The sequence below is a fragment of the Amphibalanus amphitrite genome, unplaced genomic scaffold (genome assembly GCF_019059575.1).
Source record: "Amphibalanus amphitrite isolate SeventyFive unplaced genomic scaffold, NRLGWU_Aamphi_draft 000307F_arrow, whole genome shotgun sequence".
In the NCBI taxonomy this organism is placed as follows: Eukaryota; Metazoa; Arthropoda; class Thecostraca; order Balanomorpha; family Balanidae; genus Amphibalanus; species Amphibalanus amphitrite.
In genome coordinates this window covers 496,101-518,766 of record NW_024881802.1, presented here as the reverse complement: position 1 = coordinate 518,766, position 22,666 = coordinate 496,101, and the positions used below count along the sequence as shown (strand labels likewise).

The following is a 22,666-nucleotide window of genomic DNA, read 5'->3' as shown; positions in this document are numbered from 1 at the left end:
AACAGCGTGTCTAGTCTCGATCATGGCTGACCTATCAAGGTCAGGAAAACAACGATCGATGGGAAAGGATCAGTCGACTAGACCAGATACCGAGATGTGGTACATTTGGCTTACTTATTGCAGCGCCACAGCATAAACAAGCATTTGTTTGTCGTGGAATCTCATCGTCTTTTTTACTGCAAACGTAACTTCTTGTCCAGCCCACCCAGAGAAACATCTGTATCTTCCTCGGGTCTGTCCCTAGCTGGGATAGTACATATCGGCACATCACACCGGTGCTCAGCCGGCTGTCCGAGCCGATTCCTATCGATCTCATGTTTTAGTAGGCCGGGCCCGATCCTTTAGCGAGCTCCGAACGTGATGTGGCCGGACTACGAGCCTATCAACTCATCCTCTCGTCCACCTAGACGGACAGCTCATCTGAGAGCCAGTGGTTTATCAGTTTGCTGAGTGTCTAAAAATATGTGATCTAGCCCTGGGAAAGTATCCCTCTGCGAACGTGTCATGTGTGATAGATAAAAGATAAGTCGATGTTGATATTCAGTTGAGATCTTCAGTTATTGATTTGGGTCAGGGTGCCACGCCAACAGCTTGTGTAAGAGTACCTACATGTTATTTTACCTTGCTGTCTGTCCTCAGACCTTACCTTACCTTGTGCACGGTTCTCGGCGACAGCGAGAGATAGGAGGGCGGCGCGGGCTCGGCCGTGGAGTTCAGATCTGTCTGTGTCGACTGGGTTCGCATGGAGGACCGCTTCATCTTCTCTGTGAAATTTCAGAGAGGCAAAGAGCGTGAGTATCAATAACAGTGCCGACCTCACAAGTCACAATTGACCCGACTAATGAAAACCGTTATTCTTAAATCCGCAGACTTACTCCAATGACTTACCTACCTCCAACGAAACAAAGAATTGACACAAAAATAAAATTACAACGCTCTGCATGTAGGTATTTTGTCTAAAGTTAGACAATATATATCACCGCTCTCTTCCATCGGCATCTGTTTTGTAACATTCCTCCATAACGCGCTAGCTCTCGGAATGAAATAGGTATTAGAACTTTCCATCGCTTTTGACGTCGGGCGGCGACTTGCTCGGTGGCGGGTGGAGTCTATACAGAAATAGCTCGGCAGCCATATCTGATTGGCAGTTCAACGTAAAGAGCCACTCCACGTCAATCGAGCGGCTTGTTAGCTGGGAGAAAGTGGTCAATTGAGAAACAGTTCGCACGCAATTGTCCACACCGTTGCCCTTTATTCTTTTCGATAAATACTTAATCTTCTAAATCTAATCAATACTTGAACTTCCTTCGCTCTAGTGTAACCCTTGCGGAATTTTAACGACTTTGAACCAGCAAAGCTTGTTTGCTTCCGGCGAGAAGTTTAGTTTCATAGACTTAGCCTTGATAGATTTCAAGACCAAAACTGTCTGACTGAAGTTATCCTGACGGCTTAGGGTATAAAACACGACGGTGTATAGGGCATCCCAAGCACACTACCTATTGCGAATTCCTAAAATAAAAAACAACTCCACAAAAAAATGTGTGAACCTACTATTGGCTCAATTTCCTTCATCGCGATATTCCAATCCTTGAAAAAAAAATCAGCATAGTGCAAATATCGTGCCGACAGCGATTATGCATGCACTGAACAGTAGACACTGGACAGTGCAGGCCATCGCCAAATGGGCAGCGGGCCTTACAGCCTGAGCGGTAGGCTGTACCGCAATACTCCTGTGTTTGACGGGCTAGTCGCCCTATACAGGCACTGGCTGAGACGAGCGAACTGAAACGACGGCCGGCTGAGGATCAGATGCATTGTTTTTGTAAACACGTATTTTCGTTTCAGCAGGAACCTTTTTGAGGAAAACTTTTCAAACCTGAGCAGAGTTTCCTTCAGCTTATCTACACCGGCTCAGTGAGCTCAGATTCTCGCACAGGCTCCTAAGAACAAACCCGAAACTCAATCTCGGCCGAACCAAAGGCTGGACTGTGCCGAACCCCGCCAATGCTCGGCACGGCGCCACTCCAGCCACGGCCAGCTGCGACTCACACTTCGACTGCACCACTGCTGGACAGCTGATGCACCACTGCTTTGGCCAAGTCAGAGGAACCGGGCGAATTCCTTCCATTGTTTTGCTTTCCATTCTCTTCAACTATCGAGTTCGAACTCTAGGATAAATATTTACTTCATGTGGATGCTTCTTAGGTGTAATTTTTATCCGCTGGGACTGAGAGCGTGAGATGATGTTTTTCGTACTCCAGCGTAGATGGGGACTCGAACCCCGGGCCTTTTTATCCAAAGGCCCGGGGTTCGAGTCCCCGTACAGCCCAAAATCTTTAACGAGTTTGCAAAAGATGACGGATGTCATCACTGTCAACCGTGGAAGCCGTATGGCTACCCATCTACGCTGGAGTACGAAAAACATCATTTCATGTGGATGCCTTCGAATGATAACAGTTGGAAAGTGCGAATGAAGTTTCTTGTGCCAACTTTGCGCCGTCAGGAGAACCATAAGAATTAAAACAAAATCACTACCGCAGATGAAGAGCGGGAGGGGGGGGCATTATTCAGTGAAAGGTATTCTGGATTATTCCTTTCAAAGCAAGGTGAAACATTTGTGTTCCATGCAATAATTGCCGTCATTTCAAATTGGAAATAACCGATTTTTGAATTTGACATATATTCAGTTTTAGATTACGATTCAAATCAAAGAGGATGCCAAATAAGTCTTCTTTGGCATCGGATTGTTTATCTTTGACTGCGGCGTCAGAAAAACCTACGCATGCAACTTGAAGCCTAATCAGTTATTAATCGTTACAGTTATGTAGAAGAGCAGAGGGAGCTAAAATCAATTTTGGCCAATCTCATCCATCAACTTCCTGTGGGTTTTCTGTTTTTACGCGATGTTTGTCCCAGACTGCCATCTCCCTGCCGCTGCTGCCAATCACCCGGACTTCACGAATTCAGTCGATAGTGGATGGTCTCTCTAACTGATGAAGGATACAGCTTATTCTCTTTTGTTGCGCTATTGGAATTTGGACTGGAGAAAGAGAGAATGTAAAATACCACGGACGAAAAACAGAGCACCATGGGGAGACACTACAGCGGCCGACATCGCGAGGGAGTGGAACGAACAAGGACAGGAGCAGGGATTAGGGATGTGCTTCCAGGCAAGTTATCTTCCAGCCAATTAGTCTGAAAGACAGGGCTTCGTTTTTTGCGTTCTGTTATGACTGATATGTTAATAATCTTTTTTTGCTTCTTGGTTTCCGTAATTGCACCACATGACACATGCATTGTGAAATTGCATGATAAAAATTAAGCATAGGCTACTGTTACGCGCTTGCGAACGAAGCAGAAAAGGATTTCCAGATGTCAAAGATTTATTATAATGACCCATCAAATACCAAATGACTCCTTGAATATCAAATGACTTTTAAGCGCTTCCATTAGCACTTCAGCGCTTTCTGCGTGATTCGAATAGACATGTGACGTTTCGCTGAACTGATCAAATTAAAACAGTGCTAAGTGTTTCCCGAATAAGGGCGATTTGAAGCAAACAAAGGAGAGACTGTGTTTTGATTAAATCCACTCAACCTTCCAAATGAGTAGAGCTCAGCTGATTGATCGTATACGAATCGGGGACAGCTTTCTCTGGCAGCCTGAGGATGCATTAGTGTGAGGACGGCCTACAAGTGGCAATCGCTTTGCGGCGGCCCGACTCAAATGGCACCTATCCACTACACCTCTCTCAGCACCAGTTGCAAGATTCGGTAGGGTTATAGAATAGTGATCTTAATGTTTTGTTGTATCAATTTCACCATGGTATTCTACCCAATTGCAAGGTCAGAAAGCCACGCTATTGGTCTGTCCATAAGGTTCTCGCTCACAAGCATAACGACTAACGAGGCCATTTGCACTGTGTCCGCCGTGACCGAAATCAGGCACAACAACCCGCCGAATAAGAAACAAAAAAAAAATCACGATAAAAACGCATCGTTAAATGTTAACTAGAAATGCAAGGAATCGTTCATCCAATAAGCGGAGAAACAATCTAGTGCTTATGCTCCAGCATCTCTAAATGTAGTTATGTAAAAGTTAAGGAAATACGAGTAAACCTAGCCCGATGTATTTGATAATTTATTGCCGAAACTTGACAGAATGTCATTCTGTTCTGTTCCTGAAAGTTGTATCGAGTTAACTGTCTTTCGATATCTGACCCCGGCATTAGTTTTTGGCGCCGCAGACAGTCGTCAGATGAGACCGTGAGAGCGCAGGCAGCCGCTGGACCAGTCAGTTCTGCACGGCTCAGCCTCCGCGGCAGTCGTGCAGGCCTTCCCCGGGACAAGGAGTGGCCGAGGTCCGGCGTAGCACGTCTCCCCTATTACCGGAGACGGGAGCCAATTGGCCGCCTCCGAGACTGGCCGATCTATCGCCGGCGACGTGCACACTTACCCTGCAGCAGCGCCTTGGTCAGGAAGGGCCCGAACAGATTGCAACTCTCCTCCATGTAATCGGGTGTTCGCCGCCCGTCCAGCAGCCGCTCCTGGAACCAGGGGAACACAGACTGGGGTGATAGAGCCAATATGCGGCAGTGCAGACGGACAATTGAAGCAGAAACTCGGCCGGTTCACGATGGCATGTGTCGGAATATAAAATATGTAGGCCTATCGTAACGTGAAAATAGTTGGACGAAATAACATCACAGATTACAGGGACGTCTGTAGTGTTATGACATTTGAAAGGATTACTAACTATAATAGTTACCTTGCGACAGTGTAGTTAATTTGTGATCCTAGCTCCAAAACGTCGCAAGATATTTATAGCAGAGGAATGTACATGCATGTACATGCAAGTATTATTTCCATGCATGCGCATATAGCTAGTTCTTTGCGAACAGTTTCACTGGAGTACATAATACATATTTGAAACATCCTGGAAAAAGGTGGAACACGGTGCAGTTCTTGTATTCTCAGCTATGTGTGTTACTATTTTGATCTCTTCAAACGCTGCAAAAATAGCCAAGGTATTTATAGCATGAGAACGTCTGATGCTTCCCAGCGCGAACTTGCGCTACCGCATTAAATTCCGCGTGTGAAAGCGCACCTGTTCGAGAAAACGTGATTTAAAATAATACGCTAACTGCAAAGTGAAAATAGTTTCAGAAGCATGTGAAACATTCAAAATACCATCGCCAAAGTCAATGCATGGAAGTCGGAGCACGAGCTTGGGATGGTTTTGAAGCGCAACATCTAACATCCTATTGATCTAAGGCGCCATTCGTGGTAGTATGATTATTGCTTATGTGTGTGATAATTGGCTCATATCTTTGAAAGCCGCTAAAGCCCTTGCCCTACGGCTGGGAAGGACGAGTAGGGCCATCTGCAGCCAGCTCGCCACTCGCCCCTGCTCTGTTCTCCGTAGACCTGCAGGGTCAATTCCCGGTCTCAGCTGCGCCCTGGTGCCGGCGGTGCGGCAATGCAGGCCCGGCGCGCGGCTGCCTGTCGTCAGGGCTGATGGGATGGGCCCGGGCCCGTCAGCCGGCCGCTGACCGGTGACCTTTCACCGCCCCAGGACACGCTGATGGCCTCCGCCGGCCGCGACACTGTCCGCCGCTGTCCGTGTCAGACGCTGGGCGTCACCGGTGATGCAGCGGCGGACGGAGGACTCGGGTCGGGTGGAGGATCGGAACAGAGCGCGCTGCACCAGCAGGACTTCAAACACAATAAATGACTCTGGGTTTTAACTCCGAAGTCATTAAACCCCAGCTACATGGAAGTCAATTAATGACCATCTGATTTTGTAGGACTGACGCAAATCATTTCGATGTCGCTAAGGCCATATAATCCACCTGCTATTTCGTTAAGCTTGCTCCGCATCTGTGTCCGGCTTCCATGCCCGCGCGTCAGTGCCTGAGCCGTGTGTCCGCGTCCATGTCCATTATCTGGTATCGGGCTGCGGTGACATGTGTCCGCGCCCCTGCGACAGGTGTAATGGAGCCTGGTGCCAAGACAGATGACATGTCCGATGTCCCCGGCTCTCAGAAGCAGTCAGGGCCGGACCGGAGCTCGGTCATTTCCCGCATAGTACCGGACCAGGCGCGACTACACGGGGCTGATTGGATTGGGGCATTAGGGTTGGAAGATAACGCAAGAGTTAGGAAGACGGAGAGAGAGAGAGTGAGAGAGAGAGAGAGAGAGGGAGAGAGAGAGAGGAAAAAAGGGATAGAGGTTACCAAAGGCATTCAATTAAGTATTTTATCTCATGCTGTTTTTCGTAGAACTCCCCAAATGATCAAGATATTCATCTGCTTGAACGCAGTGCGAGTTAAGTGCGCGGGTTCCTCCACAACTCCTATGCGACTATGCAGTAGGCATAATATAATTTGGTAAAGTAGTAATGTAATGCTAAGCGATGCATTGAACTATGCATGAAAGTGGACCTTGTCAGCTGTGCATATTTCGATAACAAGATGGCTGTGTAGTGTAATGCCTTCAGACACTGAAGCTGAGTCGGCATGTTCGCCCGCCTCTGGGTCTCACCTGGCTCCTGTTGAGAGTCCGTCCCGGAAGCGAGACCTGGGACGGATGGCCTCCATTCACCGTGTCGTCTATACTCGACATTGTCTGGGACCTGAGAACCAACAGAAAAACACTCTTAGTCTAAAGGCTGAAACAGACTCCGCGTTCAGGAAATCGCATGCGAGAGCCTATTCAAATACATTATAATTCTTCCCGCATCCGAATCGCATCCGGGAGGTGCGTGCGATTGATGCGAGCGTGCTTCCATGTATTTGAATAGGTTCTCGCATGCGATTTCCTGACTGCGGAAAGTCTGTTTCAGGCATAATACCGGCAGACAAAAATATCATCCTAGCACGCAGTTAGCTTCCCAGCGCGAACCGCACATTATCAAATATGCAAACCAAGAGAATCACACTCGAGGAGGACCGGAGGCTGCACTTAATGGCAGCACAGACATACGCTATTGATTATATTGACGCTAATTGACAATATATAAGTATCGCTAAGGAAGAAGAAGTAAACGCATTTACTGACTAACAAACTCTGTGAATACCACGCCAAATACGGTCCAAATATGAGACTCATCTACGCCAACCTCATATTAAAACCATGAATATCAAATGAAGCTTTCCGCAAACGATAGCCGTTTAAGTGGCGGCGGCAGCGCTGCTAACATTTCCCATAAAAGTGCGCCGAGCACCGAGAGGACTCCCCCGGGGGGCGGCGGCCATGTTCCGTTATTACCTGCACCGCGGCCGCTCCAGGGCCCGCCGGCTGACTGCTCCCGGCGCGCCAACAACATATGACATTTATTGAGCAGTGCCTGGCAGCACACGTCCGCCGCGTACCAATAGGTCCCCTCAGCGCCCGTGGCACAGTCAGCAACAGCCTCTGCCGCCGCCGGCGGACGAATAGAGCACTATTGCCGCGCAGTGAGGTCCTCTGCGACGTCATGAAGACGTTTGAGGCGGCGCCATCCCTCAGTATCGATGTCTGAGAAATGTACTGACGATGATTCTCAGTAACGCCTCGTAGTGAGCAAAGCGAGGAAAAGCTGTGACGGTGATAGTGATATGATAAAAAAGACAGAGAAGATTAGCCTCGCTGGCATCTAAGGCATGCCGGCGCCAGCGCGCATTTCTGAAAACCGCCTGTGGCGGTTTGATCTCGTGATACTTCTATCGGTTGCATCATTTGGCCGCTGTTTTTGATGCACGCGTATGTTTCGATACCAACGGCTCCACTCCCGGTACTGTAAAGATCGTGCGCATCTCAACACCGATACCACACGATATGGGAACAACACCGCAGCCGATGCCAACCAACAACACCGCATATATCGATACCGACGCTATGCGGCGCCCGATACCCACAACACGGTGGGCCACTCGCGGCGCGCTGCCTCCGATACCGCCGACACCGTTCCCCACTCCCCTCCGGCCATTAGCGGAACACGGCTGGCCTGACGTCACCAGGCCACCGGCGCGCGGCCTGATGACGCGGCTGTCTCCTCCTCTGCGGGTCTCCCGCTCCGGCCGGCGGCTGGTCTATCTCTGGGTCGGCAGCTGCGCTCAGTGGTGGACCACGCAGCTGCTTATCTCTCATGGCCATTATTTACTGCTGTTCCATTAGTCTTGACTTTAAATTGATCTTGAGCATTATAAAGATCGTAATAAAAAGTATGTGGCCAAAGATAATATACCACATCGTTTTACCAGCATCAGACATCGATTTTTAGCAGTTTTTACTGTTCATTACCATTTACCTAAATCACTTTTACCATACATATTTAAGTCATCTTCGTATCGAACAGCGCGTGTATCGTTTGTTAAGCAACGATCCCATCGTCGTTCCGGCGCCGTTTGATCTCTGGGCCGCTTCTGAGTACTGACCTGAAGATGTGCTGTTCAAAGCTGACGTGCTTTTGATGCCGATCATCCAGACCCTGGTCGTGGCTGGCGTGTCTCCACCGGGCAGAGCTCAGGTCGGGGCTGCTCGGCTGGGTGAGAACCAGCCGGTCTGCAAACAAACAGCGGTCGGGTCACGCACGGATTCACCCACACTAAGCCAGAGGTTTCACAATGTGTAATACCAAATATTGAGCGAATAAGCTCAGTGCTCTCATGCCGTCTTCGGTTAAAGGTTAATATTTATTCGTACTTACAAGAGAAACAATGCAAGTGAAAACAGCAGCCCGGTGGACGACCCTGAGCCCGGGACCGTCCGCCGATCAGGGACGCTCACAGGTCAGGGACAGGCCGCAGGTCAGGGACGCAGCCCACCACAGTTCTGCGCAGCGCCGCTACCCGGTGCGCCGCGGAGAGTAGCCCGAACTCCGGCGGCCTACAAAAGCCATCAAAGAACAGGCAGAGTTGTTTGCCTTCGCTGAAGTCTTTGTCTATCGCAGGGCCTGGTGACTTCGTTCATTGTTTATAGGAGCCATTTTAGGAAACCTTTGGGCGCGTGTGTAGTGCATGGCTCAACAACTTCAGAACAGCTTAGTAGAATTACAGGACTCGGACGCCTTTCTGAAGTTGCAACTTGTTATCCGCTTACACTAATGCTAATGGCTCAGACTGTCAACTAATACTGTGAGGCAAATGAGTCCCGCGATGAGGGCTAAAGCTTCACCAGCTATAACCAACGGAAAGAGATGGAATCTGCACTCAAATTTTCTTCAGTCTGCATTTCTCCATCACCTGCATAAAAAATGACAGAAATAAGTCCACATTTAGCAAAGATATCAACGAATGGTGCCCGTGGAAATAGCGCGACTTGCATCTCACGGCCAGTGCGCAGTGCGAATAGCATCACACAGCACCGGTCGACCTGCAGCACCCAAATGGTCACCCTCGGCCAGCTCAGAACGGCCCAGAGCCCCAATAACTAGCGCTGGCCAGCCAAGAAGCAAGAGCACCCCATGACAGCCAGCATCAGCCAGCCCAGAGCCCCCAAAGGTCAGTGTAGAGCGCGGCCCGGCCTCTGGTGCCTCCCCTTCCGTCATCATCATCATCATGTATTCATATGTTCATCCACATTCATGGCTTTTCAGAACAAGAGTCAAATAGTACATACACACAATACAGGTTAAGATGTAAACATGCGATAAAAAGACATAGATACACTAAAAGATTGGTAAAATCCGATGTCCGGTGTCCTACTCGGCTATCCGCTATGGCGAGGACATGGCGAGCCATTTCCTCGCCCTTCTGCGACACGCCGTCGCAGAGCGCGCCTCTCTCACTTCAGCCGGCGCCCGGTTCCACAGAGCGGGCGAACGATAAAAGAAGGACCTTCGTGTATGCTCACTGCGCGGCCTGGGAATCTGCAGAAGACCAGCCAGAGAGGCTCTGGTGTCCCTAGTGGCTACATCACTGCGGTGTACAATGCACGCGGTCAGGCTGCCGGGCGCCTGTTCGTTATTTAGCAAATAGTGCATCTGGGAAACGTCGCGCTCGGCTACAAGGTTGTCAAGTGACGTCCATTTTAGCTCAGCCAATAACGGCGTTACATGGTCTCGCCGTTTTGCCCCCTTCACCACCTGTGCACAATGGTTCAACACTTTTTGTAAGCGATGCCGTTGGGTAGCATTGCAGCCGGCCCACACAGAAGAGCAATAACTGAGATGCGGAAAAATAAGTGATTCAACAATCATTTTCTTCACAGGTTCTGGCAATTTGCCAGCCATTTTTGATAGTCCACCAAGAGTGGCATAACACCGTCTAACTATACTAGAAACATGCTTCTCAAACGTTAATCCTCCGTCAACATCCATCCCCAACACTTTCACCGCCGGGGAAGGTCTAATCGAAACATCGCCGAATTGCACAGAAAACTCGGAGGATGACTGCCGCTTAGTTGACTTAATTAGTACGAGGTCGGTTTTGTTAGGGTTAATTTTTAAACTGTTTTCACTAAACCAGCTGTGCACGGTGGCTACGGTGCGTTCGACGCTCACTTTGAGTCCCGACAGGCGTCCAGAGCCGGACACTTTGAGTCCGGCTCTGGACGCCGCTGCCGGTCGATGGTATTGGCCGGGATAACTCACTCGGGTGCCGATACGGGGTGCCGATAATCGACAGTTCCTGTCGCCGCGGCAACGATATCGGAGAAGGCTGAACCCATAAGAGGAGTCGAGAAACGATATCTACGAAAACGGGTGCGAACAGGCTGGGGACTCATTTGGACTGCAGAGATGAAGTGAGATGGAAAGGCGAATTAACTAGGGGCAATGTCGATTATAATGTTACGCGATTAAAAAACAAAACATTTAACTCATCAACCTCAAATATAAATTTGTTTCATCTCAAAGACCGTACGTGTCTCTTTTGCTATCGTAAATTTGCTATTCCCGTCTAATTTTCTGGGAATATACAAGCACCTCTGAGTTCTGACCTGTCCGAGCTAATTTAATGGATTCACTTCAAATGACTGTTAATGGCCCTAGAGATTGTTAGTTTATTACGTCAATTAACAGAGCTATTCAGCGCTCTCAGCAACAGCTCAATACATCTTCTATAAGAAAGTACCATGTGGAGTAGAGAGGCAGCACTAAACGATCCTGTAACTCGAAGCTGAATGCCTGCCTCACACCCTGAGCTAATTACATCGTTCCACAAAAATGGAATGCTTCTGTATAGTGTGTGTCTTGTACTGTCCCACAGGTAGAAACGATCCCCTTCACGTGGGTAGCGACGGTTGCTGAGGGCCATTACAGTCGAGAGCAGCGAGAGGCGACGTCAACATCACAGCTTCGTCAGGTAGGATGACCGCACGACCAAAGACGGAGAAACACCAAGCGCTAGAAAAACAGTGACGCTAAAAAAAACGGGCTCCGGCTACTGTCGCACGCCCGAAATGATTTCAAATGTGCACGCTCAAGCTGAATACTAAATCACCAATCTCGCATACTCCTCACACGCAAGCTGGCTCAACAGTCAACAACCCCAGGGAATCAAACTGCACGGACTGCCGAGTAGATGAATACTGATAAATAGCCGTTCTCGCCGTCACTCGGGGAGGGGCGTCGACCGTCTGTGTGTCCCTTCACCCACCCCTCTCCAAACTGACCCTCTGCGCTGCCGTTTCGCCTGCGTCCGTCGGCGTGTCGTGGCACTCCCGGACCGGTGAGCATGCCGTCTCGGGCGGCCAGGGGCCCGCCGGCGGCGGATGGAGGCCAGCCGGACTCGGGGGGCGAGTGGGGCCGCAGTCGCCCCTGGAATACACAAACACACGTCACAGGGATCACAGGCGGTAATACAGGGCCAAATGGATACAGAGCTACTCGCTTTTTATTAGACGTATAGCCACCTCCTATAGTTAGATAACCATTTGCTTCCCTTCAGATTAGTATTGTTATAGCTAAGCTAGCCAATATATAAAATATAAATATCACAAACCATGCAGATTACACACTTATTTTTGTTTTATACCAACACCATACCGATAATCATATCATTAAAAATAAACACGCATTGATGCCTCAACTAAATTTGGTAACCTGAATGGTATCTGTATTTAAACCGGCTCCGTTTCCGACGCTTTGGCCAGATCAGGCTCCTCCCTGACGACCGACTGATGATACCCATCTGTCGAGACCCGTCCAGCTCTGATCGCTTCCGTCAGCCCCCGCCCCCTCCACCAGCCCCTTCCCGTCTCACCCCAGCCGTTCCATCTTACGAGCATCGGCGGCTCGCTCTGAGGCCGCGACCGCCAGCTAAATGGCCTCGACATTGCGCCCGATGGGCGTCATGCGGTCAGGAAGTTACTCAAAGTCAGATGAACATCAGAAAGTCGTTGGCAAACTTTCGGCCGAACACTCTGAGGACGGTGTCTACGTAATAGATGGCCACATCTGCAGAGTCGGTCGCGTTTATGTGGGACGCGGCCGACAAATGACGATTGTGCTACAAAGTCGAGAACTGATCTCTCTATCTCCAAGTTAGACAATTGTGGCTAAGCAGCAGAAGGGATTCGCAGGGTGATCACTCACCCTCGCCACGTCTCCTTCCGTCCATGTGTAGCGCTTCGGGTCTGTGTAGCAGAACACCCTGCAGCAGAGGAGGGGGGACAGTCCGTCACAGTCGGTCAGATGGGGCGGTCAGGCAGGGGGAGGGGGACAGAAACAGGCTGCTAGCTCAGTGAGATGAGGGTCTGGGTTGGGACTGCTGACCCAGAGATGTGTAGCGGCTGCTGCAGCTCAGGAACCGGCCATTGTTGGTGGTTTCTGACAGAGGTTATTGGTCAGAAACGGATTTTTTTTTATAACTTTAGTCCGAACCATTTAAATGGAAGGGTTCACAAGGACCGAGTCCCCGCTAAGCGAAGCTTGTTGCATTGACCCTGCCCTCTACCCTAAGCGTTAGGGGAAACTAATATGTAGTCGGGGATATGCCGCAATCAAATCTTTGGAGCTGTAATCAATCCATTGGACAAAATAGGAATCTGCAGACAAGAACTAAAAAAAGCGCTGGATGTCAGGAATGAATCAAGTGCTGGAATTCACGGATGGTTGATATGGGGGATTAGGTACGACGGGTAGCAGCTTGGCCAAGTTTTCCAGCGTCGGGAGCCGGCGTAGTCTGATGGCTGGACAGAGGCCGTCGGGCGACTCAGCTGGCTGCGGCGGACTCTCATCAGTCTCTGCGCGGCTGACGCGGTGGGAGGGTGCAGCCGCGGGGTGTCCCCGTCCCCGGTCGTGCCAGCGGTGTCGGCTCGTCCATGTAGCGCGCCGCGCCGGCGGCTGCCAGCCCAGCGCCGGCACTGGGCGGCGTCGACCGACAGTCATCAGACGCTCTGTAATCCCGGACGGCCGGTGCCAACTGGGGCCGCCGCCGTCACCACCCCATTCAGTCGCGACCGGTCGGAACACCCGCACCCACTTCCAATCCAACACCGCACGGCTTCGTTCGATGGCTGGGCGGGAGTTTTATAAGGAGGTGGTTATTGGTTCAATTAACTTCCCTTGCATCGAGGTGTCTTCGACATAATACTGAGACGACCTTCAATTACCTTCAACATCACGAAAAATATCCCCGCTAAATATCTACATTCTACTGGAATCAAACAAACAGTGAAGAGATTCAGAATTATTCTAATGGAGACCGAAGGACGCTTTCGAAGTGAGAAGCCTTACCACCTTTTTCCAAGTCTTTAAAGGGATTCTTCGCTCATGACGTTGGTGTCTGGATCGTTACATAATTGACGTGCAACGCCCGCTTATTGGCAATATCGTTCGTTGCTATCCGGTCAGGGAAATAAATAATGATCCCAACCAATAAAGTAATAACAGAAACATCTCATCTCCATCTGCTGACCGTTATCACGCCACCAGCGCGCCCTAGCAGAGACAGGCGCCTCTCGACATGACCTTGACTCAGCAGCCTGATCCCTGCATCCCTGTATCGTTTACAGTGACACCCACACCAGCCAGGATCAATACCGTCTGCAGAGTGGCACCGGCCGATGCTCGGTGATGCCTCGGCGTCAAACTATGCCTGGCGGAGGACCGTGCGGCCGCGCCGCGGTCCCGCCCCAGTCCAAGCCACCCGTCCGCAGTCTGACGACCGGAGCAGTGTCGGCTGACGGCTCCGCGCCGCCCCGACACGGCCCTGATAGATGAGCCGTGTGAATCTTATGGCGTCACACTATGAGACTGGCCTGAATAGAGCCCGGCACCCAGCGCCCAAACAAGCGAGCTTGAATGCACCAGAAAGGGATGCGCTGAATGATTCAGTCAAAATTATGTTTACCGAATTTAGCCGTGAAGACCTGGGGTATATTTTCCAAGGAGTAGGTAATGCAATGCTTTTTTGTAAAAAAAAAAAAACACTGCTAAGCCTATATCTATGCATAGATCTATGATGTCGCACGGACCCCGGCCTTTTCACTACCGCATCATCCTCAACATCACTAATAATTGTCACGGAATCTTCACACAATGGTGCGGTGCGGCTTTGAGCACTGCCAGGCTGAAGAATCGTATGACGAGACGTGACGAGGCAAGACGTGGCAGAGCTGTAGCGGGACAAGTTGTGTGACGGGTTCGTCCGCTATCATTAGCACCTAGTCCGCTATCATCACAGCCTCGTACTAAATCCATCTAGGATTTCCAAATAGTTTAGCGCCAAAGTTGTTTCTGACTGCTCCGGCAACATCCTTCCGCTGGCTGCTCCACCATATCAACGCCAACGGGGAGCCGCTAATGGCGCAAAAATGCAGAGTGGGTCTAATGCATCGCAAATGCGCGATGGCGGAACGCTGTAACGTCATTAAGGCATCGCTGGCAGGCCAGCGATTGAAGATAAGCAGCTAACCACATGGCCATTGAGGGAAGCATCGATCTTCTCATTCCTTTTCACTTTCGTTACGCGGACCTCAAGCGCACAGGACACTCCAGTCCAGGATTTCAATCATGCCATCACCTTCAATTTGAAGGTTGTCGACTGGCGACTGCAGCCAATGTGTAAAACTCTGAGCAATCCGTCTAAATGTTGGCATGTGCCAGATGTCATTTGCGCACCAGGCTGTGAAGGAAGCCACTTCGGTGAGTGACAAGCTTACGAAGATGACACATCATTACCGAGTCTGGTAGCAGCTAGGGAATGACGCACCATAAGCGTCATAAATATGCGGCCTAACCCAAAAATGGCAACGCAATATCGTATATTTCTGGTAATGACCACTAACGGTATCGCAAGAACACGCATTTAGGATAATGATACCAGCAATCATATTTCACGGCGCAGAACTGATGGCTACCAGGGGACCACGGCCCACATTTATCCAACCAGCATGGTGGATGTTGGCTTATAGCCTATTCGTCTCTCTCTCTCTCTCTCTCTCTCTCTCTCTCTCTCTCTCTCTCTCTCTCTCTCTCTCTCTCTCTCTCTCTCTCTCTCTCTCTCTCTCTCTCTCTCTCTCTCTCTCTTTCTCTTTCTCTTTCTCTTTCTCTTTCTCTTTCTCTTTCTCTTTCTCTTTCTCTTTCTCTTTCTCTTTCTCTCTCTCCCTCTCTCCCTCTCTCCCTCTCTCCCTCCATCCCTCTCTCTCTTTCTCTCTCTTTCTCTCTCTCTCTCTTTCTCTTTCTCTTTCTCTTTCTCTTTCACTTTCTCCCTCTCCCTCTCCCTCTCCCTCTCCCTCTCCCTCTCCCTCTGCCTCTGCCTCTGCCTCTCCCTCTCCCTCTCCCTCTCTCCCTCTTCCACTTGCCTGGGCCGCCGTCGGAAGAAGTCGTCGTCGTAGTCTCGCTCGGAGCCCTGCCAGGTACGCTGCGGCCGCGGCAGGGGACGGGCCGAGTCCTCCGGGCAGTCGGACTTTCGTTTTCGTTTGTAGCAGGAGGTCAGCAGGTTCTGCTTCTTGCAGGGGCTCGGCTGGGGGGACGGCATATTAGTTTGGAATGAGGAAGAACTGCATACTGCTGTCAACTAAATGATGTAATGCGTGAGGCTAGTAGAAAGTTATGCGACAAAATTTGGACATTCTGTTCTAATGGTACTGTCTTCCTACTGGTTGACCGGTCATAGCACATGCCAGTCTCCCAGAATACAACGCCCTAGAGTCATGAACTTCTGAGATGGTGTAGCTTCCTGGCTCCTGGACATGTGTTTACCCTCGCCCGCACATGGGGGATGGTTGACGCCCCCCCCCCCCCCCCCCCACCCCAGGCAGTTTTTCTGCTCTGCACTTACTAAGCAAGCACTGACATAAGAAGACCTTACGCGAGACCTTTGCTTATAACTCTGCTCCTAGATGTCGCTAGTATGTATCGCCTGACTGGTAGGCTGTACCGCACCACACACTGCGACGGCCAGGCCTTCAGCCTCTGAGTCTCGGACTGCGCAGGGCGGAGGGCCGGGAGTCGTGGCTGGATGCCAGGTTCGGTCCCGATCATACACCTCCAGTACTTACATGATGCTGTGCATGTTGATAGTTGGGTGTCATGTGCAAACCTGAATCTAAATAAACGGGATGAGTTCAGCCATATCACCTTCCCTTATCACAGCAAGCACGTGGAAGCGGAGCAGCCCACTCACATTTCGCTCGGAGAAGCAGTTGAGGATGGAGCGCGAGGTGAGCCGCTCCAGCACGTGCACCTCCTTCTCGTTGATGCAGTACTGTTCGCGGATGTCCTCCTTGGAGTAGACGGGCGTGCCGCGCTTGTTGCGCGTCAGCTCTGTCCGCCGGCGGCCCATCTCCGTGTCAGAGTCGTACGAGATCACCTCGTGCGAAATGTCCACCTGTCGGACAGCGGCAGAGCCGGCGGAACACTCAGATTCGCGGACAGGCAGTTCGGAGATCCGGCCAGAGGCGAATCCAGCTCAGAGTTTTTTTGGGGGGGAACCATAACAATTTATTAATTCTTTCCATGCCTCGTCCATAGGCGTAATGTTAAAATTATGCCGTTTGGGGGGCAAATGCCCATTTTGCCCCCCTGGATCCGCCACTGGGTCCGGCCGACACACTCGCAGACGTCGCAGACTGCCAGGACGAAGCAAGGAAACTCACGGACACACTGCAGGGGACGCCGAGACTCAAAAGCATGGACAGGCTGTGAAGAGAGGGGCGCCGGGACACTCAGAAACAGACACTCGGCAAGCAAACAAAGTTCACCAGCGCGGTTTCCTTTGCAGGTATAGGCAAACAAAGGAAGCTGGAAATGTTTCGTTGTTGCTATTTTACTTGAACTTTTGTCTAAGGATAAGAAATTGCCTCAATTTTTTATCACCAGCAATTAAAATTGAGAGCAACGCTCCAGACAGGAGGCATGGCGTAAGGAATAAACGAAACGAATAATGGGGCCACCACTTAGCAATAGAAAACGCTCATTTAGCATAACGAGCTTTTATGAAGTGAGAAAAGTCGTTAAAGTTCGCTGACAATGCCACAACATGTATTACCACAGGATGGCAATAAGTGTCCAACTATGACCGGCCGAGTGTTTAGGTACAATTTTCAGGAGCCTCCTTTTCAGAACTAATAATCAATCAGCGGCAGAAGTACCAAGTTCAACAAGCTACCCCCATATGCATAAAGATAGTTATACTGTCTCCACAGCCCTAGCATGCCTCTCCATCTATGTACTTGCGGGTATCGGGAACAGCGCCAGAATTGCTCAGCTTACCTGGCAGGAGGCATCCAGATGGTCGTCCGAGCGGGACGCCTGCAGGTAGCTCTCCCGACTGGGCGCTCGCCGGGTGGTGGGCACCACACCACCTGCGCAGAATAAAGCAACAGGTCAGGCCAGGTCAGGGCGGACGTCGGGTCAGATGTTGGTCAGCAGTGCAGAGTCAGGGGAGGATGGTAGGCAGAGGCACCTCACCAGTATTGGTCTAATCGCAGAAAGCATAAAAGTAATTTATCCGGCAAAGGTCTTATTTCATGCTACGACACCCTGGATAACTTGCACATAGGTATGCAAAAGGAAAAGACTTCTGATGCTACAGCCAAGATGCGACATTGTTTGATGATGAACTTGGGAAAATGATCAACACGTTGGAAAATGCCAAACTGTTTGCGTGGAACGCCGCACCTGTGAAGCTATACGCGTTTTCGTCTGGTGCACGGTGTGTATAAACACTAGCGCTCGGCTGCACATTTAGCAGCTCAGTTTACTGCCAATGGCCGCACCACGCGCCGGTCGTGTCGTCACTCGGATGTGATAAAAACCGACAGGAATCTGGAGCCAGCTGGAGCGCCACCAAACACAACATTTCGCCGGGCCGCCCACGTCTCCGGTGTGCGCTGAATGGTACGCCGAAAATGTGATCACACAGAGGTACCACAACCGACCGTAGCGAGGCATGGTGCATCATATTGGATGAACTGTGTTTAAACAGTTGGCTATAATTTTGTATGTAAAATAAGTCGGATTGCCATCTTTTTAAGTGAACAAAAATTGTTGTTCCACAAGCCACCGTGCTTTATAAAAAATATGATGACTGATTTGTACTCCCCGTCCACCTTGCTAAATGCTTGTTTAACAAAGACGAGCAATACGGGAAAGATACGCGGTAAGGCTGCATAAACGTTCGATTCTGCGACCCATCGTTCCATCGACGGCTCCTCAGCCACTCAGAGTGTGTTTACCGCTGCAAGGAGCCGCCCAGATCAACATCCCACGAGCGGAGAAATTGTTCCCGCGAACCACACTGCGGCTGGCCGGGTCCAGTGTTTGTCTACCGTCCCCGAAACCCTTCTGCGGCTGTTTGTTTACCGTCCCAGAACCCCTTCTGCGGCTCTTTCAGTCTCCACTACAAAGCCCGGCGATCAAGATTGGACGTGGCGCAGCAATACAGGGCTAGTTAGGTGAACGACGAGCGAAACCGAGGGAGCCTGTCCTCTGGCTTAAAAAAGAATAGCATTTCAGTGATGAAGTCAAACCTTTTCTTCTGTTACTGAAAGCACGTATGGTTCAATGAGTGACGGGGGAGATTATAGTAAATGTGCTTCCTTTTGAGATCCGGTCTTGTCTTCCATTCCATCTGCCAACTGAATAGCTAAGTTCCCATTGATATTTTCTTTTTACATCTTTGTACCTGACGATATTCCCTAAAGATACAGGCTCCAGCTGTTAAAACAGAGCAACATACGTCTCTAAACACAACTTTATCGCTCAATACCTCGGGCTGAGAAATCGGATGCGATTCAGTTGGGCCAAAAGCCGCGGCAGGCTCCGACACCCCCGGTCGGCGATGAATTTATGGCACCCTGTGTATCACAAACGCAGCCAGGCGTGTCGACGCCGCCGGCGCGGCAGCGACCGACCAGCGCGCGCCAGTCAATGGCGGCACATCTTCTTAAAAGGATTTCAGGAGATAAAAAAAATCTTCTCCGGGTTTTATCACCGACCGGTCAGCGAAATAGTTGTGTTTACCTGTCTCGAATCGCAGCTCGACTGTTTCAAACATCATGTGTCGTACTGCTGATTTGCGATAGTGTGATTTTGCTGATCCATTAGCTAATTGATTTGATAAGAAGTGATGATAATGGAAGAAGGAAGGAAAGAATGAAGAAAGAGTGTCAATGGAATGTCATGTCAAAAAGTGACAATGGAATTGGGTTAATGATGTAGGTAACGAATTTTACACAATGACGGCGACTTTAAAAGTTTTTTACGAATTTCTACTGAAAACATAAATAAGAATTGATTTTCTGCCACACATCCATCGCGTCAAAGCCTCAAAGCAGTGATGCACAACATATTTTTTGTTTATATTTAAAGTGAATGCGGCACATAAGTAGTTTTTGCCATTTCCTTCTTCCGATTTTATGCGTTTTCTATTAGGCAACTCAGTGCAAACACATTTCGCAGTAGTTGGCTCCAAATGGATAATCCATCCGGACTGAAGAAACGCGAGCCGTCTCCGAGTCGCGACTGTGGACCGCTGATGCATCATCAGACATATCAGCAGCTATTCGACCGGGCCTCGGGAAGGAATTGTCATGCTGCTACGTCAGGGGTGGGCTATCTGAGAATTCGAATGCATCAGCCAGGCATTTGAGTCGGTCATCATGGAATATTGATCCTGGCGGCTACGTGAGGCTCTGCTCTCGTCTCCATTCCAAAAGCTAATGTTTCGTCGTAAATGCGGTCAATTCCTCAAATTTGCCACTGTAATGCTTGTAGAAAGCACTACCCTCCTGAATCCATAATACATCGTCATCAACAATTATTAATGTTTTTTTTTCATAAACATCAACAATTATCATGTTTCATTCAGATATTCTCATTACTATCATTTAGCTGAAAGCTTTTATTGAGGATTGAACACTGTCCCGCTATGCACCATTACCTAAAACATGAGTATAGTCTTAGTCATTGATTTTTGTTGCATGAGCATTGTAAAGGACCGTTTCATAGATGGTCATATCTATTCATGCCGCACTTTCCGCGAAATCAATCTCATGTGACCTTGAGAGTTGACCTAGACTGCAACAGTGTCCGACCGGGAGACATCCGCAGCGCGCAGGTAGTCCGTGCCGACGACCGACGTCCCTTCTCTCCCCACTGAGCACAGACGAACAACCTGGCACACCTCAGCTCAGCACATCACCTGCGCTGGTCCCCAGTAATCACCTGCAATGAGGCTGCGCTGTCAGACGCTCCTTCAGTGACACTCACACCTCGCCACTGTCACTGTCACTGCCACACAGCCCCGGGCACCGGCCGGTCCTCGCCCGCTCCTGTTTGCACCACCCACCCCGTCCCCGTCCGCCCGTCTGCCGACGGCCGCCCGCTCGACTGGAGCGACGGGCCGACGGCGCGGCCACGGCGGCGGCGACACGCCTGCGCCGTGCCTACGGCCGGCCACGGCCGCCGACAGGACCAGGAATAGACGCGGGTGTGTGGCGATACACGGCGCCAACAAACGCCGCACTCTCGGCGAGCCGACGATACCCGAGCGCGCCGGCTCCGGTGACGGGGAGACGACGAGCGCCCGTCTCAGGCAGGTGTCGGTCAGATCATCTGTCACCACATCAGATCAAAGAAAATCGCCCAGAGGTGGTGGGGATATCATGTCACGCAGCACCACATGATGGAGGAGTGGTGGGCTAGGGTGTTAGAAGTGTGCAGGATTCGCATGAAAGCTGTAGCGTCTGCCAAAGTTGGACTATAAAATGTCGCGAACTGTGAAGAACCTTAGAACCTTATAAATAAAATACGTATAGGCATGCTTAAATATTGCAATGAAGAACGAACTCCTTCTTACAGAATTCAAACAGGTTAAGTTGTTCACAAACATTAAAAGAGATGTTAAATGTGACTAATTTATCTGAAACATCGTCATTCACAACTTTATGCCAATGACCATAAATATAACTGAAGTCGACATTCAAAAGAAAAGACCGCTATATAAGTAGGCAGCTAGTGGCGATCGAAATGTATAGAGGTCGAAAAAGCACAAACCTGCCGTGACAACACATGAGGCTCTACTCATTCATGGCATACTTAGCACACAATGGGCTGTTCTAAGGCACTGTTCGTTGAGCGGCATTTAGCAGTTTTCTGACTAGTCGAAATGTAAGGCAACTGGGTTAGAACACCTGCCACCTGTGTCAACTCAAAACTGAAACAGAGACAGGACAACGCTCCATGTGATCTCCACTCAAAACACGCTTTGATGCCTTCAATTAGGTATTTCATACAAGCATCTGCGGCAACCTACCACCACCCCCTTAAGTCGCTAATGAGAAGTCTGGCTGGATGGCCGTCCCCAGTGCAGGCGCTATCGTCTTGCACGGCCGGCGCGAAGTGGCGCAGTCGAGAGGTAACGTTCGCGTGCCAAACGTGCCACCCACTCCTCCCCACCTCCCTCCCTCCCTCACCCCCCTCACCTGGCCGCGCGGAGAGCAGGGGAGGGGAGGGAGGAGAGGGGTGCAGGCCAGAAGCCGTCATCGATCGCACCCGCCGGGCGCGCACCTTCTCCCGTACCGAGCCCGCACCTTCTCCCGTGCCGCCACCGACGGGTTGGGTCCGTACGGATTGGATCCGTAACCAGGCACAGTAGCTTACGGCTATATGGATACAGAGAGCTCACAAGACGGGCTCTGAGAACTGTTGACGGTCTGGGACAGGTGCTGAGCTTAGTGAGACTGAGGGCGGAGCCCATGCTATAGGCAGAAATTGCTCCACACAGGCCCCGCCCCGACTCCTGTCCGATCGGCCAATTATTATAAGATAAGAGAAAGCTGTTCATGGAAAGCAAATAAAGCATTTTGAAGAAGAGTCTGTATCCATGTCATATCAGAGTAGACAAGGTACAACGAACATAAAGAATATAATATCAAGACGGGAAACAGAGCATGAGGAATTGTGTTATACAGTGAAGCGAAATAGTGGAACAAAAATCAGATGTGCTGCCACCATGGTCATTAAGCCGTAGACATTCCAAAAAGGTTTCGAGGTAGATTATCGTTCCAATATATAATAACTGATAACACTGATTATTGATCGATAATAATCAATGCAATTATCTGCACGCTGCGGGTTGCCCACGCCGTCATCAGTAAGCTCTCAAAATCTGAGGCATCCTTGAGCTTTCATAGCGGAAATATGAAGATGAGGCCAGGATGAGGCTGCTAAAATTGGCTTTGTGCATCGATTCAGGATTCTGACACGTGACTTTCTCATACGTGGCACAAAGTTG

The 22,666-nt window shown here is 50.1% G+C and overlaps 1 protein-coding gene across 5 annotated transcripts in view; it reads right to left on the bottom strand.

Moving 5' to 3' along the window:
- LOC122388069 (serine/arginine repetitive matrix protein 2-like) overlaps nucleotides 1-22,666 on the bottom strand; it is a 119,858-nt gene that overhangs the window by 50,628 nt on the left and 46,564 nt on the right. For 4 of the 5 annotated variants that reach the window (XR_006257727.1, XM_043378848.1, XM_043378850.1 and 1 more), the window contains exons 3-11: nucleotides 17,641-17,732; nucleotides 16,553-16,756; nucleotides 15,729-15,889; nucleotides 12,517-12,574; nucleotides 11,595-11,739; nucleotides 8,417-8,543; nucleotides 6,543-6,633; nucleotides 4,456-4,546; nucleotides 652-764 (exon numbers count right to left, since the gene is read on the bottom strand). Coding sequence is in view for 4 of the 5 variants with exons in the window: in XM_043378848.1 (XP_043234783.1) it covers nucleotides 652-764; nucleotides 4,456-4,546; nucleotides 6,543-6,633; nucleotides 8,417-8,543; nucleotides 11,595-11,739; nucleotides 12,517-12,574; nucleotides 15,729-15,889; nucleotides 16,553-16,756; nucleotides 17,641-17,732 (1,082 nt within the window). In the remaining variant the exon portion in view is untranslated. Of the gene's footprint in view, nucleotides 1-651; nucleotides 765-4,455; nucleotides 4,547-6,542; nucleotides 6,634-8,416; nucleotides 8,544-11,594; nucleotides 11,740-12,516; nucleotides 12,575-15,728; nucleotides 15,890-16,552; nucleotides 16,757-17,640; nucleotides 17,733-20,595; nucleotides 20,747-22,666 lie in introns of those variants that run through there. The other variant, XM_043378849.1, reaches the window with a different exon arrangement.